The sequence below is a fragment of the Ctenocephalides felis genome, unplaced genomic scaffold (assembly GCF_003426905.1).
Source record: "Ctenocephalides felis isolate EL2017-DRISC unplaced genomic scaffold, ASM342690v1 CF-g0.4_SCAFFOLD_01492, whole genome shotgun sequence".
Classification (NCBI taxonomy): domain Eukaryota; kingdom Metazoa; phylum Arthropoda; class Insecta; order Siphonaptera; family Pulicidae; genus Ctenocephalides; species Ctenocephalides felis.
Genome location: NW_020537646.1, coordinates 46,727,156 through 46,751,493, shown reverse-complemented (window position 1 = coordinate 46,751,493; position 24,338 = coordinate 46,727,156). Strand labels below are relative to the sequence as shown.

Here is a 24,338-nt window from a genome sequence, read left to right as displayed (position 1 = left end):
AAAGCACAGTCATTACAAGAAACAGAATATACTACATTAGTATTGAGATTGGATGGGGTGGGGGATTTAATGTTCGTAAAGAATTGGTTGAAGGAGTGTAAGGATGAGCCTGATACTAAAATGTTTCTTCTAACAAAATTTTGGCAAAATAATAATATAAATCTTCAACGTATGGTATGCTGCAGTAAATAAGATTGGTGTTTTTTGATGTTAGTAACTAACTACTACTACTAACATCAAAAACAAACCAATCTTATTTACTGCAGCATACCATACTTGAAGATTTATATTATTATTTTGCCAAAATTTTGTTAGAAGAAAACTTTTAGTATCAGGCTCATCCTTACACTCCTTCAACCAATTCTTTACGAACATTAAATCCCCCACCCCATCCAATCTCAATACTAATGTAGTATATTCTGTTTCTTGTAATGACTGTGCTTTTCAATATATTGGACAAACCTCCCAATATGTACACAAGAGAATGAGACAACATGAACTAAGTGTGGTCCACCATAAACAAAAAAATTTCAAAAGTACCCTAGTACAACAACTCTATAGAAAACGCCCATTCATTTAATTTCACTCCAAAGATTTTATATCACGAAAGTTGCATCTTTAGAAGGTTATTCGCGGAGAGTTGTCTCATCCTCATAAATGTTTTCTAACAGTGTCAACATTAGATCAGATCACAACCTATTACATGATTCATATTTAAATTTTTACACTTTTTGACAACAATTAATATCGACTTCCTTTTAAGATCAACAATTTAAGTATTCACACCCTGACATATAAAAAACACACACATACAATCTCACATCTCTCGTTCAAGTGTTTACACGTGTTACAAAAGGCACACCAGTTTCATTTAGTTAATTTTCGAAAACCAATCGAACAACATCCAGAGAAAATATTATTTGTGTTTTCAAATAATAATTTTAAAAAAGACAAATTTTTTAGTAATTTTGATTTACAAAATCTAATTATTCGGCGGAAAATTAACTCAAAAATCATTTTTTTTGTTAAAAAAGCTTGTTTAGTGAAAAAGTGCTAACAAATATTCAAACATACAGGTAATTAATTCAACTTTGTCATTAACCTTTTCTTAAAAAAAAAAATTTCCATAACTTTCAAAAAAATTTTTCTATTATGTTTAATATCCTGTTCTGATAATCCACTCATTTATTTTTATCATTTTTATTTTGAACATATTATCATATTTCTGTACATTATTATATTTTTACAATTTAATTCATTATTTAAGAAAAAATCTATTTTCTTTCCTAAACATATTGTTTGCTAAAATCTCATCAAGATCATGTTTCTTGACAGATGTCCTGAAGATGGAACGTACCTAGTTCCGAAACGTCGACAATAAACAAATAATTAAATAAAGAATTGTTTTTTTAAAAACTTTTCTTGTTTTTATTTTGTATTATTTTGGATTCTTGTTCGAAACTCTACAAAATATATATATATATATATATATATATGTGTAGAATTATATTATATATATATAATATATATATTATATATATATATATTATTATATATGATGATAGTTTTGTCGACGTTGATACGTATTTGTAATATTTTTGCAGCCCAACCGTCGAATTAAAAAAAGATTAAATAACAAAATTATTTATTCCATTAAACGTTTTGACACTTGATGTGTGTCATCATTCAGTAATCTAAAACAACATTAACATAAATACACAGTTGATGATAAATATAATATATAAAAGGAGGAAATTATTTATACCAAACCAGGAAAAAAAACAGAAACATTAATTATGATGTAAAATTGATTGTACACTAAATTTGTGTAAAATAATAAAATACTATTATATTAACAACGAGAAATAGGAGGAGCAAATATTGCCTTCCTATATTTTATGTTATTGATAGCATCGCATTGTGGGCACTGTTCAAGGTTAAAAGTACAACGCAGTGTAGACGCGCACGTGTAATGGAAGATCGGGAGAGAGTTGCGAGAAACGAAAGGGGAAAAGAAACAAAGAAGAATTAACGAACGAAAGATTCTAAAACTGTATGAATTACTTTTCATGAATTAATGACTACTTTGCAACTGTCATGTAAGAGATGAGAGGAATTACGTTTGTTCACACAAGAAGTATTAAGGGATATAAGTAAAGATTCAACTATCTTCTAAGGTCACAATTTTTTTCAATGTAAAGGATTGAAGGATTTGACATGTTAAAAGTGTGGTTCAGGTTTATCATATGTTCAGAGAGCATCGTTCTGAATTGATTTGGGTTTCTGGAATTATATAATATGTTGATTAACCCTCTTGTATATATATTGGGAAGTTTCACCAATGTAACAACTATTGCAATCATTGCAGTCCAACCTGTGAACAGAATCAGTAGCCCTATCAGCGGGAGTTTTTCGATTTAGAGAAGAAAAAAGCAATGGAAAGTGTTATCAAAACTGAAAACCAAAAGAAAACCTTCAGCGCCAAATAACTTTTTAAAAATAAGAAAAACTTTGAAAAGGGTAACAAATAACACCTTTATATTTATCTAAAAGAAAGAATTAAATTTAAAAAAGAATTGTTAAGATAGGAAAACTGTTTAAATTGTTTTGTAAAACTCTAATTTATTTTTAATGACGTTATTACTCCTTATCCTTCAATATTTAGTTAATAAGTCATAAAAATAGATTAGAGTTTTTACAAACAATTTAAACAGTTCTTCCTATCTAACAATTCTTTTTTAAATTTAATTCTCCTCTTTAGATAAATATAAAGGTGTTGTTTACCCACTTTTTAAGCAGTTTTTCATATTTCTTAAAAAGTTATTTTGCCGCTGAAGGTTTTCTTTTGGTTTTCAGTTTTGACAACTTTCCGTTGCCCTTTTTAACTTCCCGTAGGGTAAGTTATAGTAATCGCAAAAAAATCGAAAATGAAATTTTTATATATCTTTACGTTCAGAGGTTCTGAACATTTTGGCATACCTTAGAAAAAATGGATGTATGTGAGTGTGTGTGTGTGTGTGTGTGTGTGTGTGTGTGTGTGGTGTGCGTGTGTGTATGTATGTGCGGATACAAATTTTCGTCGACGATTTCGGGAACACGGATCAACCGATTTGAATAATTCAAAAAACATTCGATTCGTATTGACAAGGAGACGTGCTGATTAGTTTTTTGGCGAAGGCAGGTCTAGCCGTTCCGGAGATACGGGGCAAAAAGTGCCGAGAACGGTAACTCAGTTTTTAGAGAACGGAGCGTCCGATTTTAATAATTCAAAAACATTTTACTTGTATCGACAAGATAAAGAATTGATCAAATTTTCATAAAGGCAGGTCTAGCGGTTTCGGAGATCTAACAAAAAAAGTAAAAAAAAAGTGCCATTTGGCGGTCAAAAATGATCATTAGACACATGCACATCAAAATTTCAGATATTTTATAGAGATTTTAACAATAAGTATAAATTTTGTTTATTTTCCTATGGGTTCCGTATCAATGTTACCCGTTAGACAGCGACGCCGCGCTTATATTTGTCTCTATGCAGTTAAAGCAGTACGATGCTTTGAAAAACAAGTTCAGATCTTCCATATGTCAAAATAAAAAAAAACATTTCTTTAAAAAAAAAAAAAATTTTTTTATAAAATTTTTTTAAAAAAATTTTAAAAAAAAAAATTTTTTTTTTCAAAGAAAAGTAATTTTTTGTCCAATTTATAGTTCTCAAAAATCTTATTTTTTCGAAGTAATTTTTTTCAAAAATGTTAATCGTTTTTAAAAAAATAATAATTTTTGGTACGGGCTAGCGGTTTCGGAGATCTAACAAAAAAAGTAAAAAAAAGTGCCATTTGGCGGTCAAAAATGATCATTAGACATATGCACATCAAAATTTCAGATATTTTATAGAGATTTTAACAATAAGTATAAATTTTGTTTATTTTCCTATGGGTTCCGTATCAATGTTTACCCGTTAGACAGCGACGCCGCGCTTTATATTTGTCTCTATGCAGTTAAAGCAGTACGATTGCTTTGAAAAAAAGTTCAGATCTTCCAAAATATGTCAAAATAAAAAAAACATTCTTTAAAAAAAAAAAAAAAAATTTTTTTATAAAATTTTTTTAAAAAAATTTAAAAAAAAAATTTTTTTTTTCAAAGAAAAGTAATTTTTTGTCCAATTTATAGTCTCAAAAATCTTATTTTTTCGAAGTAAATTTTTTTCAAAAATGTTAATCGTTTTTAAAAAAATAATAATTTTTGGTACGGGAAGTTCCAGCAATTTGCCTTAAGGCACGATGCCCTAATTGCCTCAAGACAGAATTCCACTTACAGCTAGTTCTTCTCTTAAATCGAAAACTCGCGCTGATAGGGTTGCTGATTCTGTTTACAGGTTGGACTGCAATGATTGCAATAGTTGTTACATTGGTGAAACTTCCCAATATATATACAAGAGGATTAATCAACATATATATAATTCCAGAAACCCAAATCAATTCAAAACGATGCTCTCTGAACATATGATAAACTTGAATCACACTTTTAACATGTCAGATCCTTCAATCCTTTACATTGAAAAAAATTGTGACCTTAGAAAGATAGTTGAATCTTTACTTACATCCCTTAATACTTCTTGTGTAAACAAACGTAATTCATCTCATCTCTTACATGACAGTGTCAAAGTAATCATTAATTTCATGAAAAGTAATTCAATACAGTTTTAGAATCTTTCGTTAGTTATATTTCTTCTTTGTTTCTCTTTCCCTTTTCGTTTCTCGCAACTCTCTCCCGATCTTCCATTACACGTGCGTGTCTACACTGCGTTGTACTTTTAACCATGAACAGTGCCCACAATGCAATGCTATCAATAACATCAAATATAGGAGGGCAATATGTGCTTCTCCTATTTCTCGTTTGTTAATATAATAGTATTCTGTTATTTTACACAAATTTAGTGTACAATCAATTTTACATCATAATTAATGTTTTTTGTTGTTTTTCCTGGTTTGGTATGTATAATTTCCTCCTTTTATATATTTATATTTATCATCAACTGTGTATTTATGTTATATGTTTTTTTAGATTACTGAATGATGACACACATCAAGTGTCGAAACGTTTAATGGAATAAATCATTTTGTTATTTAATCTTTTTTTAATTCGACGGTTGGGCTGCAAAAATATTACAGATATATATATAATATATATATATAATATATATATATATATATATATATATATATATTACAAATGTATTCTGAGTGGATAATAGATATTAATTTGGAAATATGAACAAACAACACTCTTTTTGCACTAATTTATTAAATAATAATTTTCACAAACGTTCGAGACTAGGTTTGTCTCATCATCAGTGTGTTATAATTAAAAAAAATTTTTTTTTAGATTTCCATATTTTAAAAAAAATTTTTTAATTATAACACACTGATGATGAGACAAACCTAGTCTCAAAACGTTTGTGAAAATTATTATTTAATAAATTAGTGCAAAAAGAGTGTTGTTTGTTCATATTTCCAAATTAATATATATATATATATATATATATATATATATATATATATATATATTGTGAAACTAAACTTTTTAAACAGGCATCCATCCAGATATATAGATAAAGAAATCTATATTTTGTTTGATATGAATAAACATAAATTATATTTATAAATTAAGGGGGTTGTTCTTTTTTTATTACAAAACATGCAAGATTTTTGTTTTGTTTTCTCGAAATGTATTCATCATAAAGACATGCAGTTTTGTTTAAACAAAAATTACAAAATCATAGAATATTAAGAAATTTTTTATTTTATTTTTTTGCCGTCATTTTTTAACCAGGTGGCGCCAAAGTGGGCATTGCAAAATCGATCTCGTTTGCGGTGCCACAGATAAATCCGTTGCGCATCGCCTGAAACAAAAAAAAACGAAACTACGTTGAAGAAGAAGTTTGAATCCAGTCCCCCTACCAAAATGAAAGAAAAAAAGCAAGAAGGAAGAAAATGGCAGCTAATTGAAAAAAAAGTGTCAAAAAAGGCTATTTTTGGGACGAGAAGGTTCGCAAAATTTTTTGCGTAATGTTATCAAGTTGTTTGAGGTAGGGGGACTAGGTATTGCAGTGGTGAACAAATTAAAAAAAAATGCAAGTCGATCCGACTTGTAGTTTTTTTTAATTTGTGGCACCGCATTGAAAAAAGTCAATTTGAGAAAACGTATTTAAAGTTTTTAATATAATGTACTAAATACACTATTTAATTCATTGTACGAAATACACGATGGTGTTCAAAGATGCTGACACATTAAAAGGTCATGTGCATGAGGTATTATAATGAAAAAGAGGCAGCTGGCATACAATAGCTCGCGGAACGATAAAAACGCTTCAGAAGGTCATACGTATAGAGATATATATATATCTATAACTTCGTCAAAAAAATAGATATTGAGATGATTTTTTTTTTAAATAATTCTAAGGTTTTTAGCTTTCATAATATCAAAAATCTCAAAACCGAAACAAATAAAAATAAAAAAAGAACAACCCCCTTAATTGAAAGGACAAATAATAAATTTCTTTTAATTAATTTTATGAATATGGTTCATATTTATTTTTATTATTTTTTGACCTTATATATACCTTATGTTAGATTTATCTTTTTGTATTTTTGTATTTTATACTTGTGTTATGTTAAATTCGAATATTCTTTCTTTCTTACTTTGTAGTTTTTGTAGGGATATGAAACATATTTTTTTTTTTTTAATTTCAATAATTATTACAACTGCTAAATTATTAACATCAAGTAATATTGATAAATAATAATATAAATATCCGTAATATGATTTGATATAAAATATAAGCAAATAATAATGAAAATAAAATTAATAATTAATATAAATAAAATTTCTGAAACATATGGACCATTAAATTCACCCTAACAAACAAAATATAGTTTTCTTTATCTTTATTATCTGGATGGTTGCCTGTCAAAATATCAACATATTTATCACCATCTGAAATAATTATCACACACACACACACATATATATATATATATATATATATATATATATATATATATATATATATATATATATATATATATATATATATATATATATATATATATATATATTAGAGATGGGTAACTCACTCCGGAGTTATCATTCAGATGCAACTCCTCCCTCGGAGTGAATCCGAGTGGAGTTGTTACACAGGATTTGTCATATCCGACTTTCCTAAACTGGTATTAACGTAAGTATCTGTTAACTCGTGCAGACATTTACTGTTTTTGGCGTTTTTGCTTTGGGAAGAAAGCGGTCGCTTTCTCGTCTCATAGGCAGTTTTATGACCTTTTAGGTATGAAACTGAACATAATACCATTGTGTATTTTCCAGAAAATACAAAAATATTACTTCAAAGATACAGAACAATGAAATTGTGTTCAAGTGCTCAAATGTATAATTTATTGAATTACTATTCATGGGGGTCATATTTCTAACTATGACAATCTTTGGCCGTGAATGACGGCAATCAGGAATATACATACCGAAAAATATACGAAACGAAATACATTTAATCTGGTTTTACCATAGGCTGAAATAACAATACTTTAGAGTGCAAAATTTATCAGTGATATCATTGGTATTTAACACGTTCACGCCGGGGCCGATTTTTGCATACTTTGTTATGTGACGGCCGCACAAAGAACGATACCCTTTATCGGGCGGCGTGCATTTTCTTGCACGTTCAGATTTGCATAGGCGCTGCATATCTGCTCACGATCAGGATTATTTCTTTAGATGAGATTATTTTATTATAAGGATTTAACTCTGCTGATATTTGAACCTTTTATTTTATAAAAGGTAGAATTATAAAGCTTAGTGTAGAAACGCGGTTAGACTGACCGTTTTTACCTGTAAACTGCCGTTAGTTTTATTTTCGAATATATCCATTGTTGTTAGATGGAATAATCTTGCACCTGACTCATTTTATAAATTTCTTTATAAACCAACATTATTCATAATAATATTTTATTGCCTAAATGTTGCTTTGACAATCATTATTACAAAGTAGTATACATAGTGTTGGTTGTGGTTTTTATTTTCGTATGTCTAAAAATATCAACATGGATATAATACTGAGTGACTGTGATGAATATGTAAATATGAGTAGAAAAAGGGCATCAAGATTACGGATACTTTCTTCATCTTCAGATGAAGAAGATTTTTGTGTAAATAGTGAGGTGGATGATTGTTTTACTGATAATGATAATTTGGTGTCGAAATCAATAAATGAGAGACAAATTGTTATCGATGAGAGCATGGTTCTTGGAGAGCACGTCTAGGTTTCCGTCAATACATCCCAGGAAAGCGACATAAATATGGCGTAAAATTATATAAATTATGTTTACCCGAAGGATATACGCATAATATCGAAAATATGCCGGAAAAAATGGAACGATGATTGAAAAATGCCACTCTCAAGATGTGGTAATGAGATTGCTGAACGGCTTGCTATTTGAGGGGCGCACTCTTTTCATCGATAGTTTTTACACTATTGTTGCTTTAGTTAAACTTCTTTTAGATAATATTACATTTATGTGTGGTACCGTGAAAATTAACAGAAAGAATTTACCACCCCAAGCAAAAGAAAAACAAAAACGTGGTGAATTGTTGGCTCTGGAAAATCGCAGCGGAATCAAATTTTTAAAATGGACGGACAAAAGACCAGTGTGCATGCTGACCACTGCAAATCATCATCAATGCCAATTTATAGAAGCAGCAAATGGCAAAATAAAGCCCGATGTTGTATTCGAATATAACGATGCAAAATAAGACGTAGACGTATCGGATCAGCTATCAGGGTATTATAGTTGCCTACGCAAAACAATAAAATGGTATCGAAAAATAGTGATACAACTAAAATTTGTGGAACATCGATTGCAAATGCTTGGTACATACACAGAAAATGGGGCACAAAAAAGTTAAATATATTAAAATTAAAGAGAATTAATCATTGATCGGCTGTTGTCAAAAGAAAAAAATCAGTGCAATGGTCAGTCAAATAAACATATGCTGGAATCATTTGAGAAATCGGCAAGGAAGTCTCGGAAACGCTGCAAGAATTGCTACAAAAATTTAACTTTGAAAAAGGGCAGAACATTTGCAGCCAATAAGGCAAAAAGAGTTACAACTTATTGCGCGCATTGCAAGGGGAAACCAGCACTTTGTTTAGAGTGTTTCAACAAATTATACAAATAATGTTTTTGTAGAACTTGCAATATATTTATAAAACTATTTGATCATGTTTATATTATTGAACTATTGAACTTCTATGTTATGTACATTATAACAAATAAAAATAAATATTTTTTAATAGAAATCCGTTAAATATTTAATATTTTTATTTTCAGCGTCCTATTGCATAATTAAGGGTTATCTACCATAACAAAAAATAAATATCTTTTAATAAAATGTGTGTTATATATTTAATATTTTAATTTTCAGCACCCCAAAGTAAAATTAAGTTTGTACCTCATGTGGTACAATTGCGATTGGTGAGACAGTCGAGCGTGGGCCACCGGTGGTACACGCCTCCCGATGGCACAGTCTAGCGTGGTACACCGGTGGTACACGCCGCCCCATGAGACAGTTCAGTGTGGTACACCGGTGGTACACACCGACGTGAACGTGTTAAGCAGCAAAAAATATTTAGTATTATATTATTACTTTTACACAATTATATAATAGTGTAAAAGTAATAACATGCTAATCGAACTACCCGATATAATATTAATTCTCGAATGGAAATAGTAGAAGAAAAATTTAGAAAGCAGAAGTATTATGTTTTGCTTTTATTACAAAGTTTACTACATGTTTTTCATATAAAATTAATCCAAAAAATCAATTTTCTCGGATATAACTCCACGATAAAGTCAAGAGTCAAATCCGAATCGATCCTGCTTCGGATATGATAAGCCTATCTCTAATATCTTATATATAAAAATGAAGCTCTCTTTCAAATGTCCAAGTAAAACTCGAAAACGGCTGAATCGATTTGGCCAGTCTTAGTCTTGAAAAATTCGTGCCATACTATACTAAGTCACAATACAAAAAAAATTATTTAGAAGTTTCATTGCGTCAAAAATTCATATGTTTGTCATTACGGACGGAATATTTACTCAATGGTGTAATTTTACTTTTTTCAAAATAATGTTGGGCATCGATAATAGAACTAATTATAAAAGAAAAATGTTTAATAATGTTTTTCAAAAAAAGCAAATACTTTTCAAGTTACTGGCTACTGAAAATTTGTTTCTTTTTTGCGTTTTTCATCATTTTTTGCTAATATCTTCAAATATTTTTGAACAAAACATTTTAACAAAAATCATGTAATGAACAAAATTATATCAATTAAAATCTTAATAAATCGCTATTTTATAGTGTTTTAGGAACATTATTAGGCTAGATATGAAAATGGGTTTTTATAGTGCTCAAAATAAGTAATCAATTAAAATGAGTCCTTCTGCGTGTAAAATGAGTAAACTATCATGCAAATAAAAGACACATATAATGTTTTTTTCATTTAAATCAAATAGTTTTTCAGTGCCATTTCCACCAAGGTATTCCATCTACAATGAACTTGGTTTAAGAGATCTTGATGGATTCTAGAAAATACCACAACTTTAGTACAAACGATTTTCAAAAAATTCATGATTTCATGAAAAAAAAAACATTAAAAAAACATCTAATTTCTCATTATAATATCTCTGAAAGAATACGTATAAAAGTATATTAAATTCGAGGTATTTTTCTGACTAATTATTGTTGTTTATTATTTTTCCATTACACAAATATTGATAGAGGTATTAATTAAGGAGTGCGCGGCTGTCCAATCAGAGGTCTTTCGAGCCCTTTAACCCTTCGCCGTTTCACAATAAGAGAAGTTACGGTAAAATTTATGACAGAAAAAGTTGTAGCTCATTTAATCACCTTTAAAATAGTGTATTACAAGTTCTGATAAAATCAGAATTAAAAGGGTATAATCCAATTAATGCGGTGGATGGTTTAATAATGTTTTTCAAAAAAAGCAAATACTTTTCAAGTTACTGGCTACTGAAAATTTGTTTCTTTTTTGCGTTTTCATCATTTTTTGCTAATATCTTCAAAATTTTTGAACAAAACATTTTAACAAAAATCATGTAATGAACAAAATTATATCAATTAAAATCTTAATAAATCGCTATTTTATAGTGTTTTAGGAACATTATTAGGCTAGATATGAAAATGGGTTTTTATAGTGCTCAAAATAAGTAATCAATTAAAATGAGTCCTTCTGCGTGTAAAATGAGTAAACTATCATGCAAATAAAAGACACATATAATGTTTTTTTCATTTAAATCAAATAGTTTTTCAGTGCCATTTCCACCAAGGTATTCCATCTACAATGAACTTGGTTTAAGAGATCTTGATGGATTCTAGAAAATACCACAACTTTAGTACAAAAGATTTTCAAAAAATTCATGATTTCATGAAAAAAAAAACATTAAAAAAACATCTAATTTCTCATTATAATATCTCTGAAAGAATACGTATAAAAGTATATTAAATTCGAGGTATTTTTCTGACTAATTATTGTTGTTTATTATTTTTCCATTACACAAATATTGATAGAGGTATTAATTAAGGAGTGCGCGGCTGTCCAATCAGAGGTCTTTCGAGCCCTTTAACCCTTCGCCGTTTCACAATAAGAGAAGTTACGGTAAAATTTATGACAGAAAAAGTTGTAGCTCATTTAATCACCTTTAAAATAGTGTATTACAAGTTCTGATAAAATCAGAATTAAAAGGGTATAATCCAATTAATGCGGTGGATGGTGATGGAGTGCAAATTGTTTTCACTTCTGAACTTAAGATAAAGATTAGCCTATTTCCAAAATATCAAGTAAATTGGAGCACAGTAAAAAAAATTCACAAAGCAATAATTTTGTTGATCGTAAGTTGAATAGAGCACATGTGAACAGGATTTGACAAATTAATTCACTTCAAATATAAACTTAAGCAATAATGTATATTGATTTATTAGAGAAAAAAATGTAAATTAGATATTAAAATTACTAAAAGCCAGTTAAAATATGGTACGAAATTATAAAAATTATAGGCAACATTATTGAAGCAATTATTTTGGGTAGAAAAATAAAAGGTGATATTGCACCTTTGCCGCGAATGCTATATAGTAATTCTTTCTGAATTTGTTGTACTTTTTAAAAGATTTCAATTTTCAACACGTGTATCTTATGCTATGACCATAAATCACAAAGGCAGACGATCATTTTTAGTGTGATAAATTTGGAAAATCAATGTTTTAGTCGTGAATAAACAAAAAATCATTCATTTATACATCCACATCTACAGGTATGACTAAAAATACTATATAACCCTCAAATGCAATAAAATAAATTGAGCTATTGGAAATAAATTTGTTCTATAAATCGCAGTATTTAATTTTTAATATAAAATTTTATTGAACATTTTTTTATATTTGTTAAATGAATAATTAAAGTGTTAACTGTGGGAATTGAGAACAATCATTTAATTTGAAACAGTTCTACATTCAACATCACTCATATATTGGTGTAAATAGTAATTCAAAAAACAGTAATTATTATTTTTAACTAAGCAGTAAATATTAGTATAAAATATTGAAAAATTGTAGACGTGGGTACGGAACAACGTCTGGCGGGTCAGCTAGTATATATATATATATATATATATATATATTAAAATGGAGCTCTCTTTCAAATGTTTAAGTAAACCTCGAAAACGGCTGAATCGATTTGGCCAGTCTTAGTCTTGAAAAATTCGTGCCAATCCAGAGAAAGTCCAAAAGGTGAAAAATTATTTCAAAATCGCGTAGAAACTTCATATTTTTAATTTGAAATTTTTGTAGAAGCGTCATTTGAATAAAACAATGGACCGTGGCTAATACGTGAAATGTCAAACGTGTTTGACAGATGGTGTTCAATTACGCTTAATGGGATGTTTTACGTGAATATTATTTAATTATGATTAAATTGTAGTAAGAAGTTTTGTTTGTAGTTTTATTTATATACAAAAACGTTAGTAAACGGGCTGCAAGTGTTACTAGAGACTCAAAATATCAACTTTTTTGAAATGTTAATATGAAAATGCAGTTTTTGGCATATTTTTCTCAAACACGGTGCTGTGAAAGATCTCATTTGTATAATTATATACTCACTGGTATTTATAAAACATTTTCTAGGTTATATTATTCTTTATTTGTGTTATTTAAATTCAGAACCTATAGTAGGTGTCGATCAAATGGACATTTTGTCGAATAACATTTTCCCAGTTATAATTTCCCGGAATTTATCGAGGAATAGATAGTAATATATGAAGGTCCGGGGTTAAAAAGGTCCACCACCAATGTGTAAAAAATCAGTAAAGTTAAGCATTGTTTAACAACAATATTTGAAAGTAGAGGAAAAAAGATGTATATCTATAACCTTGATTTGAAAATGGTAATCTTTGAAATGGGGGAGATAAACTGTAATCTTTGAAAATCCATAATAAAAGTATTTTCTTTCGTTGGTAGATTTTTAGCATTAGTTAAAAATGTAATTATTTTGTAAAATACCTTTAAAATTATAATAAGGCTTTAAACCTTTTTGCCACCTGCCTGTTTCAAGTTAGCCCGCCTATAGGGTAAACAGTTCTAGATAACAAACTTTTGAAAGACATCAAAAAAGCACATTTCTACAATGATGAAGTAGAAGGCAGTTTACTGGACGTAGTCAGATAATTGTTTGTTTGATATGTGTTATTTGTTGTGATATAATTATTACGGTTTTCACAATATGGTTTATATTTGCTCAAAGTCAAATTGGACCTTTGTGCCTCGCCCTGCATTACATATATACTTTTTATTAAATTCACTTTAATTCATCGAATGTTACTTGAAACTTTTCAAAAAGCAGATCAAAGAAGAAATACTTAATACATTTTCTACCTCTCCTCGCATACATTTGAAATTTTTTTATAAGCTCAGTAGTATTATTTACAATTATACACAAAATCCAGAACCCAAAAAGAATCTGAAAAACTTGAAATGCAATCGAAAGACCAAAAAAGACTTGGATTGGATTATACCATGTTTTCTATAGAAATTGTATAAATCTTCCAGTTTGATTGTATTGACAAAATATAGACAAACTAATGGGGTTTATTGTTTTTATAATACTTCATTGTATATGGCATTCAAACAACAAATCCTTATACACTAAAAGTATTAATATTTTTGATTCTCTAGAAATTGTTTAGAATATACCTTACTTAGCAAAATAATGTTTGCCGGGTCAGCTACTATATATATATATATATATATAATGTGTGTGTTTAGATTAACAACCTATAATATTTGTTGTATTAATTATAGTACACGACACTTACACAAAGTAAATTTTAACTTTTTATTTTGAAAATAAAGTTTTCTTACTAATCAATTCAATTATCAATTTCTAATTAAAGTGCTTTTCTTAATCAATTTAATTATTAATTGTTAATTTAAACAACTTATAATATTCGTTGTTTTAATAATTATAGTCCACAAACATGAGCTTGATTTCGTAAAAGCGCATTCATTTATTGTAAGCTTTATTTTTAATTTTTATTTTCAATAGCAATCAGAATACATGACTATTCTATGAGCTATTTGGCTTATGTCATTCACTCACACACTTGCAAACACACATATAAATTTATCGGATCAATATTACAATCATATTTAGAGAATCACTTCAATAAATGATCCAATTATTCTGTTCATATTATCTAAGGTTCCTCCATATTATCTTCGGGCAGCTTCTTCTTCAGTCTTCTTGAAGTTGATGTCTCAAGAAGATAAGCTTTATTGAAACAGTTTTTATAGACCCATATTATTTTAAAATCTTTGATTAGACCATGTACCTTATCTTTGAAAATAATCTTTTTTACATTTAATTATGAAGAAATGGCCTGGCTGATCTTTGCCAGATATCTTTTGAACAGTTTTGGAGTTTTCAAAATTGGTCAGGATTTTTGGCAACGAGGAAGATTCTTTAACTATAAAACTGTAATAATTGGCGAGTAATTAGTGATTACAATACAGCTTCAATGATTTAACTTTTTTTTAAATCCAGATTATTTGATTATTAAAGCATTGAAGCAAAGTCTCCAAATTTTGAAACAGCTTCGCGCCCCCTGGAACGGTATGGCGCCACCCGAGGGGGCGCCGCTCCCACAGGTTGGGAAATCACTGATTACAGCTTCAATGGATTTTAACTTTTTTTTAAATCCAGATTATTTGATGATTTAAAGCATCTGAAGCAAGTCTCCAACTTTTTATATATAATAATATACTTTTTATAACTATAGAAGCTAAAAATATATTCAAATAATATAGATATATATATATATATATATATAATATATATATATATAACTAAATAATAATATATATATATATATATATATATAACTATGATAAACATTTATTTTTAGCCGAGATAAACAATTGTTAAATTTTGTGGTTTCTTCTGAAGATATTGAATCTTTGCTAAAATTATCTGGTTTACATAATGGAGAGTTTTGTTGTAATTTAAGTGATGATTGCTTGCTGGAAGTTTTGAAATGCCTTTGTAATTTAATTTTTAATAATGCGTTTGCACAGGCGTATTGTGCAAAAAATGCCGCAGTTTGCAACTTATTTGTGAGATTGAGAACATACAGGTAACTAATTGAAAGAAGGAATATGTTTATTTTTATTTTTTTTTAAATATTTTTAATGTATATTATATATTCAGTGATCCTTCCAAATCATATGAAATTAAATATTTCTGCATGAAATTACTTTTTGTAATGACTGCATTATGTGGTGAAATTTGTCCCAAAATTTTAATGGAGTGCCAAGGCTTACTGCACTTAACTGAAGAGTTAGAATTAATTGTGAAAGAAGCCACTAAATTAGATGAAGCATCTGTTGTTTTAAGCGTAAGAGTCTATTATTTTTAATTATATTGACTGAATTAGAATCCATAGTAATTAATTAATTTTAGGATGACCAAATATCTTTAGCATGTGAAATTCTAAAAGTATTATTCAATATATTCATACATCATCATTCTCAACACATACTGATTATAATAAAGAATCTCATTATCAACAATTATTGGCCATTCTTCACGTCTTTTTGTTATGTGAAGCAAGATCCAGAGATAAGTTCCAGGATTTGCAAAAACAACTTGTAAATTTATTAACAAGGTATATTATCATACACACGCAGTGGCGTCGGAAGCAATTTTTTGATGGGTGGGCTCATTTTTTTTTTTAAAGACAGCCAATGAGGGCACATTTCCGACAATATCATATTTTTGAGATTGATGGTTCCTATACGGTTCCCACACCACTGTACACACATACGTATATACACATATATATATATATATATATATATATATATATATATACATATATATAAATCAATAAATTAAATAATCAAATTAATTTCAGCATTCCAAATAATTTGTATAGTGAATTATTAACACCTAAGAAAAATAATTTTTACATGTCTAAAAGTATTGAGTACATGGGCATAAATGTCTCTACAATATATATACTTATAAACTTTTTATCTACTCAATTGGAATTTGCACAGGTTGTCAATTATGTCACAATAATATTTTGAAATAATTAATTTGCAATACTTACATTTTATTTTAGAATATTCAAATGCTGCATGAAGAACTTTCCCCAATATTAACTGTACTTCTTAAATCAGCACATGCAAATTCCCTTATGAGAAAATATATTAAAAGGATTATTTTGCCCCCGTTAAAGGATGTTACAAATAGGCCGGAAGTGGGAAGTTCTTTAAGAAATCAACTTTGTCGTTTGCTTACGACACCAGTTACCACTGTTCGTGACTTAGTAGCTGAGCTTCTTTTTGTTTTATGCAAAGAAAATGGTAAATATCTTGCATGTACTTACAATTTGGTCATATATATATATTGTTGTGCACCCTTGGGCTAACAACAAATTATGTTGTGGATCCGTTGCTAACAATTATGTTGCGTCACGCCAACGATGTCAACATTTATAATTAGGTTCTTCTGCTGCTAGCATCTAAGCCTTTTTCACTGTGGAAATATTTAATTAAACATTTGAAGACGTTTATTAACTTTATTTACTTCATTATTCGGTTACACTTGATTACAACTTAATTCACAATTAATATTTTGAAATAAGACTGATGTGAACTGATTGGAGACTACACTAGAATGAACGCTGATCTCGTCATCCTCAGGCTTTTATAACCTCTGATGATGACGTAACCATCCTTCTAGAAAATGTTCGTTATGAATGACTCATTCTGCTTATTTTAGACGCAATTTTGTGGTTTGTCATCGAAGAAACCGTTATTCTGACATGCATACAATGTTGCAAGCTTATCTCTGATACAATCTATGCATACTTTGTTGCAAGACCATGAGCTGTGAGTCAACAACGTATATATTGCATCTTTCATATTGACTGTTATATAGAATTTATAATATTATTTATAATTATTGCAAAGGGGTGGATAGCACTACAAATATATATATATATATATATATATATATATATATATAATTTAGAAGTTAATTTTGATGTTGAAATTGTGGCGATATCAAGCAGGCTGGTTTTTATTTGTAAAAAGATGGGACATGTCATGTATATTTTTGATATCGAAATATTTTTACAGTTAATAAATTTATATTTTTTTATTATGTTGGGAGTTTCTAATTAAATATATTATCATAATCATTACTACTCCCACATTGGTGACTCACGACGTTGGAGATGAAGATAAAGGAGTTTTATTTTTCGAAGATTTAAGAAAAATTGATTTTGACGCAGCACCATTATCACTGGTCTTCAGTGACGACCTATAAGGTATGTTAACGCACTTACTATCTGGATCAGACTTCCGAGGTTACTCATTTGGTATACCCAGACCTCAGTGTTTATTGCTGACAGAAAAAATAATTTGGAGCCTGAACTTTTCATTGGAATGCAATTCAACCTCTCTTTCTCTGTTAACTCAACAAATCGTCTTATAATGCTACCTCCCATTATCGGTGACAACGACGAATCAAAACAAAATTTGACATAATTTATTGGATTCCACAATTCTGGACTCTTATGTCAAAGAAACCAATGATCCTGATTTGGATAAAGAGCCAACTTCTTTCTCTGATCGGAACTCATCAGATACGAATGCAACGCTTGCAGAAATGGAAACTGTACCCATAAATTATGCATTCTAAACATTAAGTTATTCTGATATAACTAATACCCATTAGATCGAGAACATTATGCAGAATATGGAGTTGATGGCAGGTCAAATCACCACATACGGTGGATCTGCTGACGAAACATGAAAATTTGTAATTGACCAGTATTACAACACTGGTCTGCTATAATCTGCTTTCCCACCACATTTTTATAACGTTTTCCCTGTTTTTTTTTTTTAAACTGTGAGATCAACACTGGGCAGGGAGTGTGTGGCGATATCAAGCAGGCTGGTTTTTATTTGTAAAAAGATGGGACATGTCATGTATATTTTTGATATCGAAATATTTTTACAGTTAATAAATTTATATTTTTTTATTATGTTGGGAGTTTCTAATTAAATATATTATCATAATCATTACTACTCCCACAAAATATATGAGTGAGTTTTTGAGGGCGATACATCACACAAAGAAAAGGCAGAGATTTATAAAATAATCTTTAATTCCAAACGTTTCGACATACAAGATTATGTCGTACAGATTGACTAACGTCTAAATACTGAATGAATTGTGTTTACAAATTTTGCGAAAGTGTAAAAAAAACTGGCAAACATATGTTTTTAGTAAAATAATACAATAATAAAATACACGCTTAATTCAGATATGGTGGTGTTTTGAAAATGGTCAAGGATTATTTTATAGTCATTGCAAAGCGAATTGTTATCTAGTCTTTTATTTATGGCCGTGTCGTTGTGTAAAGATGTTAGGCATCTTTCGCTAAATCTTCTTTCAAATAAATTATTTTTGAAATGTAGGATCGTGGGATTAGAAAAATCAATGCTATGTTTGAGCTGATTAATGTGATCCGTTAGTTGTGTTTTATTCTGATTTTTCTTTTTAGAGTTAGTTTAAATACGAACATAATTTTTGAATTCGTGAGATTTGAAAAATTCCGAAAAATTTACAGCTTTGAAATAGATTTGCATAATACCTAATTAATGGAAATATACTTTTATGCATTGGCCGGAACGATTATACTTTCAAACTAGTGGGCAAAATGTGTACACCCCATAGCGGAAAGTACCATGGGCCCAGGCTTGGCTCAACTATGTACAACTCTGGTCCAAGCTTGTAAGCCAAGCTTGCCCAGCATTGGTAGAAATCTGGAGTGATAACGATGGGCCATGGTTGGTTGCCAAGACTGGGCCTGGGTTGGTTGCCTAGACTTGGCCAGGCTTGGTTGCCATGACTGAGCCAGGCTTGGGCTAGGCTAGATAACCACGACTAAGCCAGGCTTGGGCTAGGCTAGATAACCACGACTGAGCCAGGCTTGGGCCAGGACTGGACCATGCTTATTTGCCATGACTGCGCCATCCTTAATTTCCACGACTAAGCCGGGCTCGGTTGCCGGAATTCAAATTAAATTATATTGTAAATTAAAGAGCTTATGAATTGGACAACGACGTTTATTTAACTTAAATAATCGGAATTAAAATGAGGACATTGTTTAATATTAAAATTAAATATTGGTAGTATATAAGAGATGTTCAGAACTTTAGCTACAATTAAAATTGTTTTTCCTTTTAAAAAAACTACAGAAATAGAATTCTTTTTCTTTTATGCCATTTTTTGCACATTTAGCTTTATATATCTCAAACGATAGGACCTGTCTTTGCCAAAAACTTTGTTTTTTGGATGATTCAAATCGGACGAAAAATTGTATCTACACATACACACCCACACCCACACATCCAATTTTTATGAGGTATGCCAAAATGTTCAGAAACCTCTGAAAAAGTGGCGTAACTATAGGGTGGCGTGGGTGGCGAAATGCCACGGGCCCCCGACCTAAGGGGACCCGGCCCAGGAAACCGCGGACTCAGAAATACATTTTTACATTGTACATAAATTTTATTTCACTTGAAACTTATATTTTATATAAGTTCAAAGTCGGAGTTAATTATTCAACCAGGCTTGTATCGAACTTACATTCGACCGAATATTTAGTTAGTTAAAACCAAAGGAGTCGTCGCCGTTCAGCGAAAGTATTGTGTTTTATCTTTTATGAGATAAAGAGCTGCGATGGATTTACATTTGAAAATCTTTAGTTTATATAATATGATATAAAGAATGAATGAACGAATTTATTATTGTATATATAATAACTTAAACGTTATCGACTTCTAAGATAAAAAACGAACACGTGAAGAACTCTTTGCTCAATATCAGGGACGTAGCACGCCTTTGCGGGGCCTCGTATAAAAATTTGTTTGGGGGCCCCCTTAAGAAGACATTTTTTATCACAAAATATAAAAATACATGAAATTAGAAAAATAGTTATTTATCATTCTAATTATTTTTCTATCTAATTTTATATAATTTTCTGAATTTTTCAGTGAAATTTAGTTTTCGATCAATTTTCAGAGGCGGAATAGGAAATTCTTCGGAATAGACACTTTTACGCAACTGAAAGCAGTAACAAAAGATTTTATTTACCAAATAGCTTATGGAAGTTATCATTTTATTTTTATTTCATTTTGAATAGGTGTAGAGTTAACTTCGTCTTCATCTTCGTTAAAAAAATCGTCCAGTTATTGAAACGGATTGAAAAATGAATACTTTTCAATACTGTTTTTAACCAGGGGTATTGTTTAAATTGTTTGTTTAAATCATAATCTGGTCTAATTATTATATTTTATTATCTTCATGCAGGATAGCGATAATAAACCCTCATCCCTTATTATATAATTTAAAACGATAAAATAATCCCTTTCATTGTTACGCATCCTGTCCCAAAATCGGTCATCATATCAGTAATCCATTTTTCCAAGAATTTTAATCACCTGTCCCTAACTATATCATCCTGCAATTAATATATTTCCAAAAAACTCGCGTTACGTGTACCCAGTTTTAATTCTACGAATCATGCAATAACCGACCAATACCTGATTGGTTGACAAATGTAACAGCTACTGATTGGATCCAAAATTGTAAGGGAATGTCATTGATTCTACAAAATGGACCAATCAGAAAAATGTATGAAATTGTAAAATCTATATAATTTAGTGTCAACTAAAATATCATCTATCTAACATCTATCAGTCGTAAATTAACACTCAAAGCTATAACATCAATTAAAACTTCAACTATCTAACATATCATCTATCAGTCTTAATATTCTTTCAAATATACAATAATTAAACATTTATTTATCATCTTTTATTTTTATTATTCAATCGGTCTGATATAGCCAATAACTAAATATATCATGTCCTTCGGCAAAGTGCAAGTGTTTCAATAGAGTTCGGTAGCATCTCGCCGGATCACGGACTTCTTAAACACTTTTAATCTATCTTAACAACATACTTTTTGATCCATTCGAACCGAATGATCAATTTGTAAACAGGAAGGTTATGAAATAATTAGATTTAAGAAAGTGGTATTTTTTTTAAATTTTTATTAAAAAAATACGTTTAGTTTTAATTTCAATGTATTCTAACGTTGAAAATATTCACTAATATTTAATGTTTGATTTTCAAGAAAATTTAAATTTTATTTATTTTTTGTTATTTTTATATAATTACAACGAAATTATAATTATACCTCCTTTTGTACCTTTTGTATAATTTCATAATTTTCTCAATATGCCATAAAATATAAATTAGTCGAAGTTGGTTTGCTAATAAAACAAAATTAGATAAATTAAAAATTTAGTACCACGATAGGGCCCCATCGGAAGACTTTGCCACGGGCCCCGGAGGGTCTAGTTACGCCACTGCCTGAAATGTAAAGATATGCAAAAAAAAATCCTTTTCGATTTACGGGATGTCAATAATACCAATAATAGTAGATACACATTGACAATAACTTACTTTTTATTTATATTTATAGTTAAATTACATTTAGTTAAATTAGTTAAATTTCATTATTAATAATACGTAATTAAATTACGTCCGCTGAGCATGTCCACCACCTTCTCTGTCTATTATTCGGTAACGATTGATATTTTGTCATAATAAATTCTGAAACAATAATGAACAATAATAATAATAATACTAATAATAATAGTTAATTAACAAATATTTAAATAAAACAAAAACTTACCATAATTTTGTTCCCTAAAACTTTTTTTCCTCGCCTTTTATTTTACGTTCAAACCCACTGTATTGCAGCTGAACTTTTTGTTTTATACATTTTCCATTATTTTATGAACATTTTCGACCGATCCACTAGAACTCAATATCTGACTGACTGAAGCAATATCACACTTTCGTCGGACGTCGGCCTAAAGGCGTCTCAAAGCGTTGCACAAACCTTGAGCACGGGTCTTCAATTCATAAAATTATTTCGCCACAGGTACATATTTAAAACAGCATTGCATCTTATTTAATTTGTGCATTGTTTTAACGAAGTGTTAAATAATATTGAAATTAGAACGTGACGGAGCAAATATATCTATGATATAATACATTTTTATAGACAAAGTTTGTTAGGTTGAAATTTTATTTTTATTAACAAATCAAATTTAAATTGCAAAAATATTATCAAAACATACTAAACATAAAAGTTTTAATTATGTTTGTGATAATATCTTACAATGATATAAACGGTTTTGCGCTACTAATAGTATATATATCGTGATGTTTTTTTACAATCGCGATATTACTTCGATATTACTTTTGATACATTATTAGTTTGAGATTAATAATGATAAATCGAGTCAGAAACTAGTGGGGCGCATGGCATCGTGCCTTAAGGCAAATTGCTAGAACTTCCCGTACCTTTTTCCGTACTTTTTTGATAATTTAGATTTTTTTCGAAGTTTAAAATGTTTTGGAATCTAAAAAAAACGTTTTCTTAAATATTTTGAGAATTGGGAAATTTTTGATAATCGATTTTTTTTTTAATTTTCGAAAAATTCTCAAATTTTTGTAAGAAATCTTTTTTTTTTTAATTTTTAGAAATTTAGTTTTTTTTTAAGGATGAAAAATTTCGAAAATTTGAGTTTTTTGAAACTTTGAAATTTTTTTTGAAAATTTTGATTTTTTTTAATTTTCAAAATTACTAAATTTTCTGTAAATGCATTTTTTGCACACTATCTACTCAAGCAAAATGTTTTTTGAATTATTAAAATCGGACGCTCCGTGCTCTTAAAAACTGAGTTACCGTTTTTGGCACTTTTTGCCCTGTAATTTCGGAACGGCTAGACCTGCCTTCGCCAAAACCTAATTAACACGTCTCCTTATCAATACGAATCAAATGTTTTTTAAATTATTCAAATCAGTTATTTTATACTGTCGAAAATACCGAGGATATTTGTTTGAACCATATACGTGAATTTTAAAATTAAAAATCTTGGTACGGAACCCAAAAAAGTTTACGCAAAATTGTTAAAATCTCTATAAAATATCTGATAATTTGATGTACATATGTACAATAAACATTTTGGACCGCCAAATGACAATTTTTAACTTCCCGAAATAGAAGTTTATGTTTTCATCAAAAAAACCGATTCGCTAATTTTATGTTTTCTCGACGTTTCAAGCCATTCTGAATCGAATGAGACCAAATTTGGAGAAAGTATGAGTGTGTGTGTGTATGTGTGTGTGCGTGTATGTGAACAGATTTTTTGCTGTAAATCGACGTTTTCTCAAAAACGGCTGGACCGATTTAAAAAATTTAAAAGCCATTCGATGTATCTCGATGAGGACTATTATTTGTCATTCTTGTGCGACGATCGGCCAAGCCGTTTCTTTATAAATCGCAGAAATGTGAGAAATTTTTCGTCTACGTTTTAGCCCGCAATTCTGAATCGATTTTGAAAATTCAAAAACCGTTTGAAAGATATTGATTGGGAATCGTGCTGATTAGTTTTTGGTAGAGATCGGCCGGGCCGTTTTCTTGTAATAAAGTTTTTTTAAAAAAAAAATCGGCGATTTTTATGATTATTTTTTTGGCGGTAGATACCATAGTCTTCTAGAATCTAGGGCCGTAATATTTTAGTATGATCTAGAATCTAGATCATACT

General features: G+C 29.4%; 1 protein-coding gene and 1 pseudogene across 1 annotated transcript in view; both read left to right on the top strand.

The window, feature by feature from the left end:
- LOC113371307 (synembryn-A) overlaps positions 1 to 24,338 on the top strand; it is a 38,277-nt gene that overhangs the window by 2,493 nt on the left and 11,446 nt on the right. Inside the window, exons 3-7 of the mRNA XM_026611940.1 lie at positions 15,540 to 15,767; positions 15,842 to 16,028; positions 16,094 to 16,281; positions 16,548 to 16,692; positions 16,758 to 17,001. Of these exons, the coding sequence (XP_026467725.1) occupies positions 15,540 to 15,767; positions 15,842 to 16,028; positions 16,094 to 16,281; positions 16,548 to 16,692; positions 16,758 to 17,001 (992 nt within the window). The remainder of the gene's footprint in view (positions 1 to 15,539; positions 15,768 to 15,841; positions 16,029 to 16,093; positions 16,282 to 16,547; positions 16,693 to 16,757; positions 17,002 to 24,338) is intronic.
- LOC113370487 lies at positions 8,476 to 9,243 on the top strand (annotated as a pseudogene).